General features: G+C 44.0%; 1 protein-coding gene across 8 annotated transcripts in view; it reads right to left on the bottom strand.

The window, feature by feature from the left end:
- CCDC57 (coiled-coil domain containing 57) overlaps positions 1-12,907 on the bottom strand; it is a 30,824-nt gene extending 17,917 nt beyond the window's left edge. For 3 of the 8 annotated variants that reach the window (XM_090121882.1, XM_031599024.2, XM_090121879.1), the window contains exons 1-7: positions 12,757-12,907; positions 9,133-9,540; positions 6,831-6,939; positions 4,619-4,812; positions 3,689-3,889; positions 2,401-2,560; positions 1,376-1,513 (exon numbers count right to left, since the gene is read on the bottom strand). In XM_090121882.1, the coding sequence (XP_089978008.1) occupies positions 1,376-1,513; positions 2,401-2,560; positions 3,689-3,889; positions 4,619-4,812; positions 6,831-6,939; positions 9,133-9,521 (1,191 nt within the window). In that variant the 5' untranslated portion in view covers positions 9,522-9,540; positions 12,757-12,907. The other 5 variants (XM_031599023.2, XM_090121878.1, XM_090121880.1 and 2 more) reach the window with 5 other exon arrangements.
- Positions 12,908-17,156: the final 4,249 nt, after the last annotated feature.

Genomic DNA, 17,156 nt, shown 5'->3' with positions numbered 1-17,156 from the left:
TTATAAGCTAAAATTTCCATTTCTGGTGTTTCACATCTCTGGTGCTAAATTAGAGTCCAAGAATGATTAGCACAAGATTTCTTATGCCTTCATGGAGTCTCAGACCACAGAAGAAAGGACATATATGTTAACCATATGGTATTATATAGGATTTGTATATTAATGTTCCTTGCTTTAGTAGTCTGAACAAGATGCTAGCCTATTGCTTCTTTAGAAAGGATCATTGATTCAAATCTAATCATTTTTGTCCTATTGCTTACAAGTCACTTTGTACAGAAAAAAAAAAAAAAAGAGAGAAGTTGTTCAGAATACTGAATATTTGCTATTCTTCATTTGGTTTTGAAGCATCAATCCTTCATATAAATCAGAGATAAAATTGGGTTTGCTGAGATGTGTATGGTTTGTCCTACAGGCCAAAAATGTAAAACAAAAAAATGTAACTGTAAAACAAAGTTTTGTAGCAGCACTAAGAGTCTGCAGTGGGGCAGAACAGTACAAATGAACAGTGAAAGAAGGTCTCTCACCTGAACCTTGATTCTTTCTGTATTTGAATGACTAGTTTGCAGATCAGTCCAGGGTCAGATGGAAAATGTGCTCTGAAAGAAGTTTGTGCTCTTCACCTACCTGCGTGTATTTTATTATAGAAACTGTTTGCATGAACTATCTTCCTCAATACAACACTTTCTGGATTCAGAAGACATGAGGTGTGCTTTACATTGCTTTCTCATTGTGGTCTGATGACAAACTCCTGTTGTTTTACTGCTGAGCATCTGTGACTGCCCAATAGGATGCACTGCAGCACACTCATTACATTCATTCTATCACAAAAGACAGTTTTCTACTCATAATAGTGCACAACCCTTCAGCACACCTGCACACCAGCACTGTTTGCAATTTTGAATAGTATTTCTTTTTTAATCTGTGTGTTTTAGTAGGTAGGAATGAAAGGAAAACTTGCTTGCGATACTAAAACAAAATATGTTACTTTAACTGGTTAGAAAACTGATATTTTGAAGATCTATCTTAAAATTCTACCTTCCCAACTTCAAAATCTAGCCTGAATTGCAACAAAGTGTCTCAGGAACATTCCAGAAAATAGCTTTTCCCATTCTGATGTGTCACAATTACAGCACATTGTCTGGTTTTGGACTGGCTTTCTGCATACATCTTGCTGCTTTTCCTAGTGGGTATAGGATCCAGCCATAACAAAGCCTGTGACATCTAACCTCTGTGCATTCCAGCCTACATATGTCTACATCTTGAATTAAACAGGTGCCTGAGGAGAATTCTTTACAAGAAGTCCAATGGAAACAAGCCCCACAAAGCTGTCATTTCAAGATGAACTGATCCAAGATAGATGTGAGTGTTGTCTAACCTGCTTCTCTCCTTCAGGAAGAATGCCACAATTTGACAATGGTGACTGTATTAATTGTTGTTTCTTAACAGGGAAAGCAGAAGGAACAGACTCTACTTCATGCAAACTGTAGTCAGTCTTCTGTAGATCTACTTCAGCCTAGGAGGGAAGGGAAGAAGAAGACAACAAAGTAGATGAGTATCTCAAGTACAAAAGGAGTAGATATTAAAAAAAGAGAAAAGGAATATATGGACAAAGATTGGTACTCAACTCACATTCCTTTTGCTCCATCAAAAACTGCCTATATGGCAAAATAATTTGGTTTCATTATCACGCCATCTTAATGTGAGATGCACAAGGATTTTCCAGGTCTCAGATGTATTCCTATGCTACACCTATTAATACAGAATCATACAGACTCACAGAATTGGAGGATTTGGAAGGGGCCTCCAGAGATCATCAAGTCCAGTCCCCCTAATAAGAAGAAATGCTTACTAATAATTTGTGGGAAAATGGTAAAATAAAACACCAGAGTAAATGTCTGTGTTCCAAAGTTCAGAAACAACTGCTTTCTCTGTACCCATGGATTTATTTGGCATCTGGCCATCGAGAATTACTGTCAGCACACTGTGTAACTCTCCCCAGGCAATAAACATACTAATACTGTATTTCATTTTTCAGAAGCAGCAGCTTGTACACTTCACAAAATACAGATGGTTTTTTTTTTTTCCCCCATACAAAAACCTCTGAGTTTTTCAGGTCCAACATTGTTCCCTTGACAGAATTGAAGCTGTACTGTGATCTATGAAGCTCTTTTTGGCCTGGCGCTGCTCTGAGAAGACTTCTTTCTGCTTTAAAGCCAAAAGAAAAGCATTCCCATCTCCCAGTCTGCCCTGACTACATTACAAGGTACAACAGGCAGCTGTCAGAGATCATCCATGGCAGCTATTCTGGTAATGCTTCACCCAAGGAATACTACAGTGCAACATATTCCATAGATCTCTGTGCAACAAACAGCTCCTAAATAGTTAATAGGAACTTCTCACCTGCTCTCGTGCTAAAGACACACTTGGAGTTAGATCCTCTGATTTCTGATCCTGGTGATTTTCAGCATTCCCACAGAGCTGCCAGTCCAGTTCTGCGTGGGTTTTACTCTGTTCCAGAAGCTGTTCTTGCTCAGCTGCCATTGACATTTGTTGTTTATACCTGTGATACACAGAGCAAAATCTGCTGACTTCAGAAGATGAAAGTTGTTTTTTTTTTCCCCCCAGTGTTGTGTTGGTTTGTTTAAATCCTTGGCCTTCCTTTCTGCCTTCTTTTCTCCTTGTCCCATTTTTCAACATATGTATTTTGTTATATGCATACCCTAAACATTTCTCTGTACCAGATACCTGTTGCCTTTCCTTGAGCTGAGCCAGAAAATCAGCTGGGAAGCTGCATGGGGCTGATGTTCTGCGAACTTGAAAACGTGCACTGTGCTTCTAGCATGCTCTCATGCTAGAAGCATTCCATCCCACGATCTTAGATAGCCTGTATCTTTCTTAAGTGACAGGTCAACACAACACAGAATGCCGTTATCTTGAGCCTGCTGTACAGTGAGGAGGATGTGTGTTAGGAATGAATTACTAAGGCAATAAACAATACGTTTTGGTGTGACCAAATTGCAACAAAATGCAAGCAGACAGCTTGGCAGAAGAAAGAATTTACATTTTGAGAGCTTACAATCAAGGAATTATGGTCACATTTCCATTCATACATGGGAGTAGTTCTGTTATCATGACAAAACAGCACAAAGACATCATATTAATCATAGAATGATAGAATCATAGCAGGGCCTGGGTGCAAAAGGAGCTCAAAGATCAGCTTGTTTCACTCCCCCTGCTATGTGCAGGGTCACCAGACCAGGATGCCCAGAGCCACATCCAGCCTGGCCTTGAATGCTTCCAGGGCATATTACTTGAAACAACTTAATTATTTTAAGGAACTGAAATGTTTTATTCCCTTTCAATCTGCCACTGCTCCTTTTTGACCACAAAAATACTCCTGGTTAGCGTCCCTACCTGTAATGCTGTTTCACTTTCTCCACCAGAGATTTCCAGTCATTGTTTTCAGTCATGCAGAACCCTAACCCTTTCCAACCACATCATTTTCAAGCTTCTATCTAACAATTTCAATAGCATTTCCATTTTTGTAAATGGCTTTTTGCATTTACATATGTTACCATATATTACCATGAGCTTTTCCTTTAAACAATTTGGGCCCAAATCTGCTAAGTATGATATTCTGAATTTCTTTCTTCACAACTTATGAAACAAGAACAATCATGTGACTCACTTTTCAATAAGGGCATCTTTTCCTCTTACACAGGCACTGTGATTCCCTTCTTTCCTGCGCAGCTTTGCTTCCAGGCTTTTCTGTCTCATCTGTAGTTCTCTAATCTGTTTCTTCAGCTTTTTAAACTGTTTGATTGGAGCTTCTTCCAATGAAGCTGACAATGCATCCTTTTTCTTATCAACATGAGATGGTTCTTTCTCCCTGGAACGTGCAGAGATAAAGTGAGGTTTCATGTAACACAAAGAACATTCATTTTTGCACAGTTGATTTACTTATCAATTTTGATTGAATGAATTCCAAAAATCATTGTCAGAAGTAGCAGAAACAGAAGAGATCTTAACTCCAATTTACCACAGGACATTAAGTTTGTGATTAGCACAAAGAACAAGCTGCATCCTCAGAGTGATTTGATGAATAAAAAAAAAATTAAAATAAAAGCAACAATAATTTCTGATTTGAATAAATTGCTTTCTGTCACAGTACTTGCAGTCTATCCAGCTCCTTAGCAAAAGAATAAAGCTGTGGCTGAACACAACTGAACTTAATAGATTCAGCTCAAGTGAGAAGAACACTGAACACTGAGACAAACTACAGTCTAGAAGTGGGAAGAACTAAGTTTTTCCATTATATCCTCTGCTTGGTGGAAGTACTCTTTTTTCATGTAAAGGCAGAAGATACCACTGAGCCATTAGAACTTCAAAGTTAAATATTGTTTTTAAAGTGAGACAGGTTACATTCAGAGGGAACACAACAGGTTAACCTGAAATACAGGCTGAATAGCAGATATTTCACACAAAGGGCTAATTCTTCCTCTTATAATCACATCTACTACTAGATCAATTAGTCCATGCACAACATCTGAAGCTGCTGCAAATATATATATATATATTTTATATATGTATATATATATGTGAAGAGTAAGTTGCAAACCAGTTTACTCTGATCGTGATCAAGATTGCACAATACCAGGCATTTCTCACAGCTACAGAATCATTTAATTCCCAGTTCTTGTACTTGTCCTCTTTCTCCAGTTGCAGTTTAACCAATTCTGCTGCTTGTGCTGATTCTGATGCTTTCATTCTAGTCATTCTGAGGGCCTCCAGTTCTCTGGTCAGCAGTTTCACCTAAGATGGAAAGACAATAAGCTTAAGAACTCTAATTAAATCACTATTTAAATTAGTTTTTAAGAGTTCCAGAACCCTTACACAGCTGAAGTTTTAGCATCAGCTATGGAAACAAACAGAATAGTATAGGAAGTGGCTTTTTGTTAACAAGGACGAGTGTAGAATCCTACACTTGGGGAGGAATAACCTCATGCACCAGTACAGGCTGGGGGCTGAGCTGCTGGAAAGGAGCTCTGTGGAACAGCACCCACACGTCCTGTGGCCAACAGGTCAGCCACGAGCCAGCAGTGTGCCCTGTGGCCAAGAAGGCCAATGGTTCTTCAGCGTGCATTGCACTGAATGCAAGCAACAGGGCAGGGAGGTGCTCCCTCTGCTCTGCCCTGGGGAGGGCACATCTAGAGCACTGAGCACAGTGCTGGGCTCCCCAGTTCAAGAAAGACAGGGATCTCCTAGAAGGAGGCCCACAGAGAGCTGCAAAGATGATTACAGGCGTGGAGCATCTCCTGTATGAGGAAAGGCAGAGAGCTCTGGGGCTGTCCAGCATGGAGAAGAGAAGGCTGAGAGGGGATATTATCAATGCTTAGTACCTAAAAAGCAGGAGCCAAGCAGAAGGGGCCAGGCTCTTTTTGTTGGTGCCCACTGACAGGATGAGGGGCAATGGACACAAACTGGGACATAAGGAGTTCCATATGAATGCGAGGATAAACTTTACAGTGAAGAATCTGAATCATTAAGGTTGGAAAAGACCTTTAAGATCATCTAGTCCAACCATCCACCTATCACCAATATTGCCCACTAAGAAAAATGTATCCAAATGGTGACAGAGCACTGTGAGAGAGGCTGTGGGGTCTCTTTCTCTGGACATATTCAAAGCTCAGCTGGATGCTTTCCTATGCAATCCACTCTGGGAATCCTGTGTTAGCAGGAGTTTGGACTTGGGGATCTCCAGATGTCCCCTCCAGTTCTGTGATTCCTTCACCTATTACCCACACCAACACTAGCCCTGCATCTCTCCTTTTCTATCTCTATCTAAAGTTCCTTTCACATTAATTGTTATTCAGTGTCTTCTTGGTTTCATGCAATCAACAACAGAATGGCTTGGGTTGGAAGGGACCTTAAAGATCATCCAGTTCCACCCTCTCCTACTGTGGGCAGGGCTGCCCCCCACCAGATCAGGTTGCCCAGGGCCCCATCCAACCTGACCTTGAACACCTCCAGGATGAGGCATCCACAGTGCTTCTGGGCTGCCTGTTCCAGAGCCTCACCGCCCTCAGACAGGTTATTTTAGCAGATATATCATATTGAAGGCAAGGAGAATAGAATGGGAGGATACTCAAGCTGTAATTGCCTAACAATCCCTTTTACCACTTTCATTTATATAACATACTGGTTTGGATGACTGGCTAAAATTTGACCTCTTTTGACATCCCTGTAATATCATTTTAATACAAAGATAAGGAAGGTATTGTTTTAAGTTTTTTAAATATACAGAGGTGAGAAAAATTGTACCTCATCCCTGCAGTATCACAGTTGAAGGTCAAATTCCATTGTCAGTTAGCGAGATAATTATTTTATGATGAAACGATAGCAATAAAAGAGGTAGAATGGGGGGAAAGTCTCATAATCAAGAGTATGATAAGCAACATACATTACCCATCCTGCCTAAAGCTTCTTCTTGCTTTCTAGAGGCCGACCTTTTCTGCAGTTTCAAGGTTAACAAATTTAGCAGTGTGCAGCCTACATCAAGCAATCTTACACACTCTCAGATTACTAAACACATTCCCAGCAGTTCCTCACAAGGGGCAGCTGCCAGACAAGTAAGGCCACAGCTACTAAACAAGTAGTACATACTTTTCTAATCTGTCATTATGCATCTCACCAATTTAACGGCGGCAACATAAAGAAGGCAAAAACAACAACAACCTTACAAAAATACAGCAATGTTCCATCAGAACATAATAAACAAATGACTGCTGGGTGTCATTGCAGCAATACGACGTTATTTCTCTGTATTATACCTGTTTCTGACAAACGAGCTCTCCTTGCAGTTCTTGGAGTTTTCTCTCCATGTGATGTCTCAGGCTCACACACTCCTCACGTTGATGATTTGTGTGACCGCTCTTTGACCTATAAATAAAAATAAAATAAACTCATATTAAAGAGCATCTCTGCTGAACTCATGTGGCGCACACATGGGAAGTGCCTTTTGAACAATAACACAACTGGAAATACAAGAGGCAATAATTTCCTGAAGGAACCCTCACCACTGACTTTTTTACCTCCCTCCCACTGCTCATAATTAGCAGTCACTTTTTAAAAATCATCTTGCACATGAGAAGTGAATGAACCTTTGAAAGTAACACGATACACAGCGGGCATACTGTTTGATCTCCTTTTTAAAGTGTGATACAAGTTCTTCCCAGATATCCAGTTTCGATTGGAAAAGGTCACACAATGCAGAGTACATTGTATGGTTCGCTAAGTTCAGCGTTTGTTTTCCTCCTGTGAAATATCAGAATCGTTTCAGCAGCTCTCAGCTACCAAACAGCATGAAGACTTGAACAGCATTCTTTAAAAATCAGATGTCCTCTTTTCATACACTGCCAGATATCCCCCCTTTGAGCCCTTCATAGAGAATATTCACTGGTGAAGCTCCCTGAGGATAATTCAAGCAGATCATTTTTCCGTGATTTAAGTTACCCCCTACTCTCCTGTCTTCCCCTGCTCCCTTTCTTTGCAGTTTTTGGACCAGTAGATGTTGCTACATAAATTCAAATGACACCAGTTTGTCTTTAGTCTCACTGCTCTTCCCTTGGTGATACTTCAAGAGATCCCATCAGACACATCAGCCTGTTTCAATGCCTAACCATCCTTCTTGCGAAGGAATTCTTCTTGATTTCCAATCTAAGCGTCCTCTGGTGCAATTAGAGGACATTTCCTTACCTCCTGTCATTTGCTCACTTGTCACCTGAGATAAGAGGCTGACATTTTCCTTGCTGCAACCTCCTTTCAGGTTCTCGTAGAAAGTAATGACATCTTCCCTCACAGTAACAACTGCAGTTCCCTCAGCCATTTATTTTAAGCCTTGTTTCCCTCAGCTTTATTGCTCTTCTCTGAACTCATTCCAACAGCTCAGTGTCCTTCTGGTAGAGGAGGGCACAAACCTGAATATAGTGCTTGAGGTGTGCTTTCATCAGTACTGAGTGTGGACGAACAATCATTCTCCAGTCCTACCGGCCATACTACTTCAAAACAAGCCAGGATGTAATTGGCCTTCTTGGCCACCAGGGCACACTGCTGGCTCATGTTCAACCAGGTACTTTTCTGACTGCCAAATGTTCAGCCAGCCCTCCCCAGGCCTATACTGCTGCACAGAATTGTTATGGCCCAAGTGCAGGGCCTGGTACTTAGCCTTGCTGAATGTCATAGAATCATAGAATCATGGTTGGAATTGGAATGGACCCTGAAGGCCATCTGGTGCCACCCCAGCACTGTGCAGGGACACCCACAGCTCCATCAGTGCTCACAGCCCATCCCTGACCTTGGCTGTCTGCAGGGATGGGGCACCACCGCCTCTCTGGGCAACCAATGCCATTGTGTACAAAAATTCCCTATATACAAGCTAAATCTGCCTTCTTTTAGCTGGAAACCATTTCCCCTTGTCTTATACCAACAGACCCTGCTGAAGAGTCTGTTCCCTTATTTCTTATATACCCCCTCTAGATACTGAAAGGCCACTCTCAGCTATCCCCAGAGCCTTCTCTTCTCCAGGCAATATCATGTGAATGTCACGCAATTGGACCTGGCACATAAATCTTGCCCATCCATATCCCTCTGCAGAGCCTTCCTACCCTCAAGCAGATAAACCATTCTGTCAGCTTGGTGTCTCTGAAATCTGAAACTGCATTTAATCCCCTCATCATGATCACTGATAAAAATGATAAACAAAACTGCTGCAAGGCTGAGCCCTGGGAAACACCCCTTGTGAGCAGACACCAACCAAATTTAACTCCATTCACAATGACCCCTTGCACCCATCCATCCAGTTTTTATCCAGTGGATAGTACATCTGTTCAGCCCATGAGCAGTCAGTTTCTCCAGGAAAATGCTGTGGGGAACAGTAACAAATGCTTTGCTAAAGTCCAAGTAAACACTCACAGCCTCTCTCTTGTCCACTAAGCCAGTCATCTTATCCTAGAAGGAAACTGGGTTAGTCAAGCAGGAGGTGCCTTTCATAAACCCGTGCTAAGTGACTGGGTCTGCTCACATGGTTGTCCTGTACACTCCATGTGATGGCACTTACAGTGATCTGCATCTCACCTGCAAAACTGTTCCAGCTCTAACTTATGTTCTACAAGGTTTTGTTGATAGTGATAATGAAGTTCAGCTCTTTTTCTTCTTTCCTTGACAAGAAGTTGCTCCAGTTTATCCAGCTGTATTTTAAGGTTGCTAATCTCTGCCTGCTTAGCGTTTTCAGACGTTTTCAGAAGACTGAATGTGACATCATAGGATTCCAATTCTTTATCTCTTTCTTCCAAAATTCTGAGGTTATAGACAAAATCTTCTTTTAGTTTGTTATAATTTTCATGCATATCATGCAGTTGCTTTACAACGTCTAGCATCTCCTTTTGAGCAGGGAACTGCCAGTTATGTCGCTCTTTCCTTTCTTTCTCTTTCCACTGGAGGAACTCTTTCCATTCTTTCTCCATTTGTAACACTGGAATAAATCTGAAACAGAAAATGATAGAAAACAATTAAGACTGATAACTAAGAAAAATCAGCTATCACTCCAATCTACTACATACACAATAATTATAATTGAATGTAAAATCTAACCTGTAAACTTCCCTGCACCAACTGGTGTTGGTCACTTTTAGACACAGGGTTTGCTTTTATTTCTATCACTGAGTTGAGAAGGGATAATATTTCACAATCTAATTACCACACACGGTTATGTTTTGATGCAGGAAAATATTTCTTTTCCCTTTGTACAGATGGAGCATAGAGGCACAAAAAGATTCAGTGGCTCAAAGGAACACTGCACTTTTCATTGAGCATTGAAGAGCAGTAGAACAGCAGAAGAAGAGCTGCAAAGTGTCTTTAAGAAAAAAGACACTTCTGACAGGTCAAATCAAACCATACCAGCCTTCTCATGTAATGCACTTTACATGATTGGACCTTTCTATCTATCAGCAATATAACTGCAGTGTTGCATCTGTTTTCTCTTCCTACCGTTATCTCAATATCCTTCCTGTGCCCCTATTCCCATCTGGTGTGATCCTTTATCTGCTTCACTTCTATCTCTTCCTATTGTTTGTTCTCCATATTTGCTTTATACACACAGAAACCATCCACTCCAAGAGGTACCACCTATATCACGGTTGATTTCAGTAATAATAACAATAACAGTAATGAAGTAATATCTGCTCAGATCTCTCCAGAGATTACCCCAAGCCTACGGGGTCATTACAGCTTCTCTCCCTGTGCTGCACTGCTCTGTGTCAGTGGCTCCAGATAATCTCGGATGGATAAGCAGGGCTGCAGGGAACAACAGATCAGACAAGCACGCCTTTCAAATGGTGCCTCTTTAATCTCCTTAAAAGAAAGAGATTTCCAGATCAGCAAAAGCGACACTAAAGCACACCGCAATCTGAATATCATTTTTTTCCTCACAAATAAAACCCAACAGTGACACGGTAATCTGATGGTCTTCTAATTCTGCTGGCCTAGAATTTATGTTTATCCTTAAGGTAATTAAAAGGAAATTGTATTTTCTCCTTTTTGTTAGCAATCTTCAAGCTGTGCCACAGCCTACAGCATAGTACAAGTGGTAGCTTCTCCTGTTTGTCAGCAGAAATAGATGTTGGTTGTAAAAGACACAGAAGTGGATACTCACAAGCAATGCTCTGAGGCCTCTTTGCCTCTAACATGCAGTGCTACACAGAAATCTGTTCTTTTTATATCTTCCTCTCAGCTCCTGTTGCTCCAAATGCATCTGATGTCTGCCACAATTAAAAACATTAACTCCATCTTTCTCCTCCTCCATCCCTGACCATCAGTACATTAAAGATGAAATACACCAACAAGATGCCTTCTGGACTCTGAAGGCACTGAAAGAAACTGTGCTCAGTCTATAGCTGATGAGATAGCACAACACTTTTGTAAAGGTCTTTAAAAGCAATGCATGCTTTGTCAGCTAACCTTAGTCACACTAAGACTACGACTCCGGTCTATTAATTCATCGAGATGATAAAATTGAAGTCAGATGATGTTTTGGAAAGAGGGGGTTGAGAAGACAATCATAGAATGGCCTGGGTTGAAAAGGACCACAGTGATCATCCAGTTCCAACCCCCTGCTATGTGCAGGGTCACCAACCAGCAGCCCAGGCTGCCCAGAGCCACATCCAGCCTGGCCTTGAATGCCTGCAGGGATGGGGCATCCACAACCTCCTTAGGCAACCTGTTCCAGTGAGCAATGCTTATTTTACAAAAGATTGCTACGACTGTCCCCAAATTAAAAGGCAGTACACGGTGTCATCTGAAACATGGCAATAAAACATGAATGACAGTGGTTTCCTACAAAAATAGCTTTCCTGTAAAAATAACCTCCCCTCGCTGCCACGCATGGAACTGATGGCGCTTCTGAATGGACACAGGTACCCTGAGGTGTGTGTGTGTCACACTGAACACAAGAAATAGTTGTTTCATAGCAAAATACAAAAGAGTGAAGGTGAAAATACGTTTTTATTGCAAAATGTGCCACAGGATCTATGCCCATCTCCACTGACTGCCTCATAAACAGGCAGGATACACTTCTGTAATTTCAGAATATTGCTTTCCACTGCAGAGCCCTGTATTTCTCAGAAATGTGTTTTAGGAGGGGAGGAGAGAGCATTTTGCCATTAAAAGCAGCAGTGTTTCTAACTGCCAACTAGTTTTGGTAATGACTGTAATAGAGCTCCCAGTGCAATTTTAAGTATAAATTGCATCAGTTGCCTGGATGCAGGACAGGCAAAAGAACAGTAAAAATATATCTGATGCCATTAAAAGATGGCCAAGGAAACAGCCCAGATGTGAGACAACATCTTACAGCAAGCACAGCTTAGCCATGCAACGCAAATAGCAAAAATAACCGTTAACATCTAATAATTCAGAGCACATCCAGGAAGAACAGGCTGATGGGTACCACTGTCAGCCCTTATCTCAGCACGGTGAGGTTTCTATCAGCCTCTTTTAGCAAAGGAAAATGGTGGCTTGATGGTAAATCAGTCACAGCTGTTACTCATCAGGTGTCACTCTGGCAGCACAGCACTGGATTCCACGTTTCAGCAACTCACTTCCCAACCCAAGGAGAGCACGGTGATGCTGGAGAACAATTCAGAGTGAATGGTGAGAAGCTTCAGAACCCCACAAAACCCCCACCTGTCCCCAGTCCTTATTGCTGTGCTGGAAGCAGGAGGAATGCAGGCTCGTTTATCCTTTCAGTGCTCCAGGAGTAATGTGGTGTAACATTCCAGCACGGCCGGTGCAGCATCGCCTGCGTTCCTCACAAAACCACCAAAAAAGAGGGTGAGAAAGAAACCACCACCCAGAATCATGCGTTTGTTGGGGCTGGAAGGGATCCTTAACGTCTCCCCTGCACGGCTGGTTTCCTCCACAGAGCAGCAACGCACAAACTGAGTCTCCATGAGGCACATCAGGGGTGGAGCGAAGGGGGGATGGGGTTCAGTGCAGGAATGGGGAATAAAAGCGGGAAGGAGACAAAGTGGGGAGGAGGTGGGGATCAGCCTGTGGGATGGAGGGTGAGAGGGGGCTGGGAGGCAGGAGAGCAGCTGGCAGGAGCAGTGCGGGGTCGGGACAAGGCAGAGGGAGGCACTGAGCGGCTGCAAGAGTGCATGAAGACAGCGGGGAGAGAGCAGGGAGCAAGATACATGGGCGCCATACCCGTTCCCCGTTCCCGCCAACCTTCACGTCGTCCCGCCCGCAGCTGCGGGCCGCGTCTCCATGGCGACCGCTGCGGGCGACGCCTGGCCGAGGCGGGTTCGTCACCATGGCAACCGCAGCGCTGACGCCCCGCCCACCTCCAGCCCCGGGCCGGCCTCTGGCGAGCCCCGCCGGCAGCCAATCAGCGCGCTGCCCGCCCTCCCCGCCCCGCCTCCCGCCGTCCCACTCCCCCCGCCCTCCCCCTTCCTTCTCCACACAGCGGCGTTTCTCGGTTTCTCTCACGGCTGTGGCGCTCACTCAGCTTCTACCGTCATTTCTTGCTCGCGTTTTCCCCAGCTCATCCCCTCTGTTGACATCCAGCAATCCTTCTTCAGGGCTGTGCAAGCGCGTTTTCCCCTCGTTAAACCCACGTCTCCTTCTCCACGAGCACAGCCGGCGGGAAAAAACCACCGCCCCTCTCTGCCCTCCCCGTCAATCGGGGCACAGATCCCAGCATCACGGACCGGCTCAGATGCAGGGGACCTTAAACACCATCTATAATTCCAACTTTTTGATAGGGTTGCTCAGGGCCCCATCCAAGCTGGAAAAGCAATAAATAATTGATAAAGTTCTTCTCCCAGGACATAAATCCGTCCTTCAGAGCAGAGTGCATCACATCAGCTGTGTGACGCAGAGGAAGTTGCAGTGCCCGAAGCACGGTGTGGTTTTCCTTGAGTCACCGCTGATGACTCGCATGTCTGGAAACCACGAGGCAGACTTCCTGTAATGCTGTCACATCCTAAATTATACAAACTGCTGTGTCAAGGAAGAGAATCACAGAATTGCCAGGGTTGGAAGGGACCTCGAGGATGATGAATCTCCAACCCCCTGCCACATGCAGGGCTAACAACCTTCCCACCTAATACTAGACCAGGCTGCCCAGGGCCCATCCAATCTGGCCTTGAACACCTCCAGGGACGGAGCATCCACAGCCTCTCTGGGCAGCTGTTCCAGCACTTCACTGCTCTCTCTGTAAAGAATTTCCCCCTGATGTCCAACCTAAATCTCCCCTCCCTCAACTTAAAAGCATTTCCCCTTGTCCTGCTGTCACTCACCTTTTCAAAGACTTGATAGAATCATAGAGTCATTGAATCACGGAATGGCCTGGGTTGAAAAGGACCACAGTGATCATCCAGTTCCAACCCCCTGCTGTGTGCAGGTCACCAACCACCAGCCCAGGTTGCCCAGAGCCACATCCAGCCTGGCCTTGGATGCCTGCAGGGATGGGGCATCCACAGCCTCCTTGGGCAACCTGTTCCAGTGCCTCACCATGCTTTCATTTGGCTACATGAAGTCTGTCTATATTTCACATCAGAACGCTGCCATTACTGAAGGGATTTAGTTCATTTGTTTGTATAAATCACCTCTGGTTCAAAGCACACCATGAGGTTTGGCCTTAAATGACTTTCAAAACTTTCTGGGCATTCCAAAATTACACTGTAAGGCCCAGCATAATGTACGTTTTGCTTTTCCGCTCTCAAAGCATGGTGAGGCACTGGAACAGGTTGCCCAAGGAGGCCGTGGATCCCTGCAGGCATCCAAGGCCAGGCTGGATGTGGCTCTGGGCAGCCTGGGCTGCTGGTTGGTGACCTGCACAGAGCAGGGGGTTGGAACCGGATGATCACTGTGGTCCTTTTCAACCCAGACCATTCATTCTATGATTCTATGATTGTATGAATGCGTTGTTGGTGAGTATTTAAATCTCTACCCCCCCACCTCTCCCCTTCATTCAAATTTGCCATCGTCCTCCCCCAGGTATCCCCAGACAGTCCCCAGTCACATCAATAACACACACTGGTTCCCCAAGTGAGGCTCTGCTCACCGCCCAACTTCATAAGCAAAACCCACCATTACTTGGGCTGCTGATCCCATTCCCCTCACCCTCATTTCTGCCCGTGGCACAGGAAGGCTGTGGCACACACTGATGCTCCCCCGGGCAACCAGAGGGGCTGCTCTATGAGCCACATTGGGGGCTCAGCAGTGAGCACAGCTATGGGATGGAGCGTTAAAACATGATTGAGGAAAAGCCTTCTTTTTGAGCGAGCTCTCCTTCAAATGAATGAACTTCTTGTTTCCACAGAACCCTGAGGAATGTATTGGACAAACAGTAAATATATATATATATATATAAATCAAAACAAATATTTTAAAGATGATCGCATAAATAAAAGTGGCTGAGCTCGCAGAGGAAGTTCTGATCCCCAATATCTCTGAAGCATGGATGCTGTATATTAGAAACATTTGAAATGCGTATTTAGGATGTATTTCAATTTCACTTCCATCCAGGCTTGAAGAATTTGATTTCTGTCTCTCTTTCCCATACCTGTGTAACTGTAGCTTCATACTCATTAAGTCTATGCACCTTTTTGTAGGTACTCCTCAAGTTCCTCAAGTGCACCCTAAGAACCACACAGAAGGCCTTTATTTTCAGCCTCGCTTTAGGAACAAACTACAAATTGTTGAAACCTCAACGCTGAACGTTCCTTCAATAGCCATCCTACAAGGGCTCTTTGTGCAACACGCTCTGCCATGTGCTCCTTTTGAAGCAAAGGGGTTTGCTGGCTGCTCTTGAAACCATTTGAAATGTCCAGTGTTACGGTTCAAACTCTTAAAAGTGTTGCAGTATAAATCTATAATTCATATCCTGTGCTTAATTCAAGTGTAAATAAGGAAAATGCCTCGAAAGTCAAATATCTACAGAAGTTTAAAGGGAACGAATATATGCAGATACTGTCAAGGTAATACTTGGGACTCGCCTACAAATAGCAGGAACAGCTAAGAGTGAAGTTGGTGACCATACTGAAAAATATTCCTTTGTAGCTCTATCACAGAGTCTTATTGCAGTTGTTGTATCTGCTGTCATTTCCATGGCATGAAATGGGAGGCATTACTTTCAGAGCAACCCCAGTATATTCTTATCACTACTGCCATAGCAACAATGGAATATGGAAGTAAGGAACACAGCAGGATCTGCATTCATTTGGAAACCTGTAAGGAATTATGGAGTGAAGGGCGTTTTAGTGGAGGTTTGGTGCAATCTGAGCTCCGTCTGTGCACCCAAATGATATTCTCTCCTATTAAGGATCTTCATCAGTGAGAAGCTAATTGAGTGTCACAGTGTACTGTGGATAGATACATTTCCTAGTCAGTGACTCCTCATGAGGTTGTGTTAATGACAGTCTGAGAATACCTGTAAGGTGCATCCTTAGAGATAAACAACAGCAAGGTGCAGAAAATTGTGGGTTCTTTTTTAATTGCAACCACAAAGAAGATTTTTCTCCAAAAGCTGTGTTCAGTGATCGATGCTTTGAGTGGCTCTGTTTGAGTTCTCTTTGCTGTGCATTAATATTCCCTTTACTCACAGTGTAACCCATTTATTGCTTCAACAGATGCCATTTAACCCCACTTAGCAGATATGGGTTCGGTGCCTTCAGCTCAGTTTCAAATATTTCAGAGGTTATCTGGACTGTGTGCAGGGTGCTGCAGGCACAGCAGCCCCGAGCTCTGCTCTCTGACACTGGAGCCTTGTTGAGCACGGAATTAAATGCAGTGAGCTGGGTGTCCATGTTGAGGGCTGTCATTTATCCTGGCACGCCGTCCCCGATGAGCGCATCGCTTTCTTCAAAAACAATGGGAGGAATCAGCTCCAAAAGTGACACCACAGAGCACTGGATGCAGTTTCCTCAGCAGCTGGTCTATGGCTAAGGATGTGTGCTGCTGAAAAATAGAATCACGGGATGATTGGAGTTGGAAGGGATCCTAAAGGCCATCTGGTGCCACCCCAGCACTGAGCAGGGACACCCACAGCTCCATCAGTGCTCACAGCCCATCCCTGACCTCGGCTGTCTGCAGGGATGGGGCACCACTGCCTCCATGGGCAACCTGTGCCACTGCCTCACTGCTTGTAGTGTAAAACCTTCCTCTTTATATCCAATCTAAACCTCCCATCTTTTAGTTTGAAATCATTTCCCCATGTCCCATCCCAACTGCTACAGACTGTCCCAGCGTAGCAGTAGGTGCTCCGGCTCTCAGTGCGCTTACAGCACACGACTTGGTTTATGTTTGGAGCACTCCTATCAGCACTGTGCACATACACACATGTTGGGCTGTGACTGGTAGGGGAGGGGACGTGGTTGCAGTGTTGCACAAATTGGTACCTTCCGCTGGCCGACGAACTGCTTGATGAAATGGACAATACAGAGTGAAGATCACAGAATCACAGAAACACCAAGGTTGGAGAAGACCTCCAGGATCACCCAGTCCAACCACCCACCTGTCACCAATAGCTCTCACCAAACCCTGTCCCTCAACACAACATCCAAACGTTCCTTGAACACTTCCAGGGTCGGTGACTCCACCAC

Source organism: Phasianus colchicus, chromosome 20, assembly GCF_987193195.1.
Source record: "Phasianus colchicus chromosome 20, bPhaCol1.hap1.1, whole genome shotgun sequence".
NCBI lineage: Eukaryota > Metazoa > Chordata > Aves > Galliformes > Phasianidae > Phasianus > Phasianus colchicus.
The sequence above is the reverse complement of the archived record's forward strand: the minus strand, read 5'-3'. Positions and strand labels throughout refer to the sequence as shown.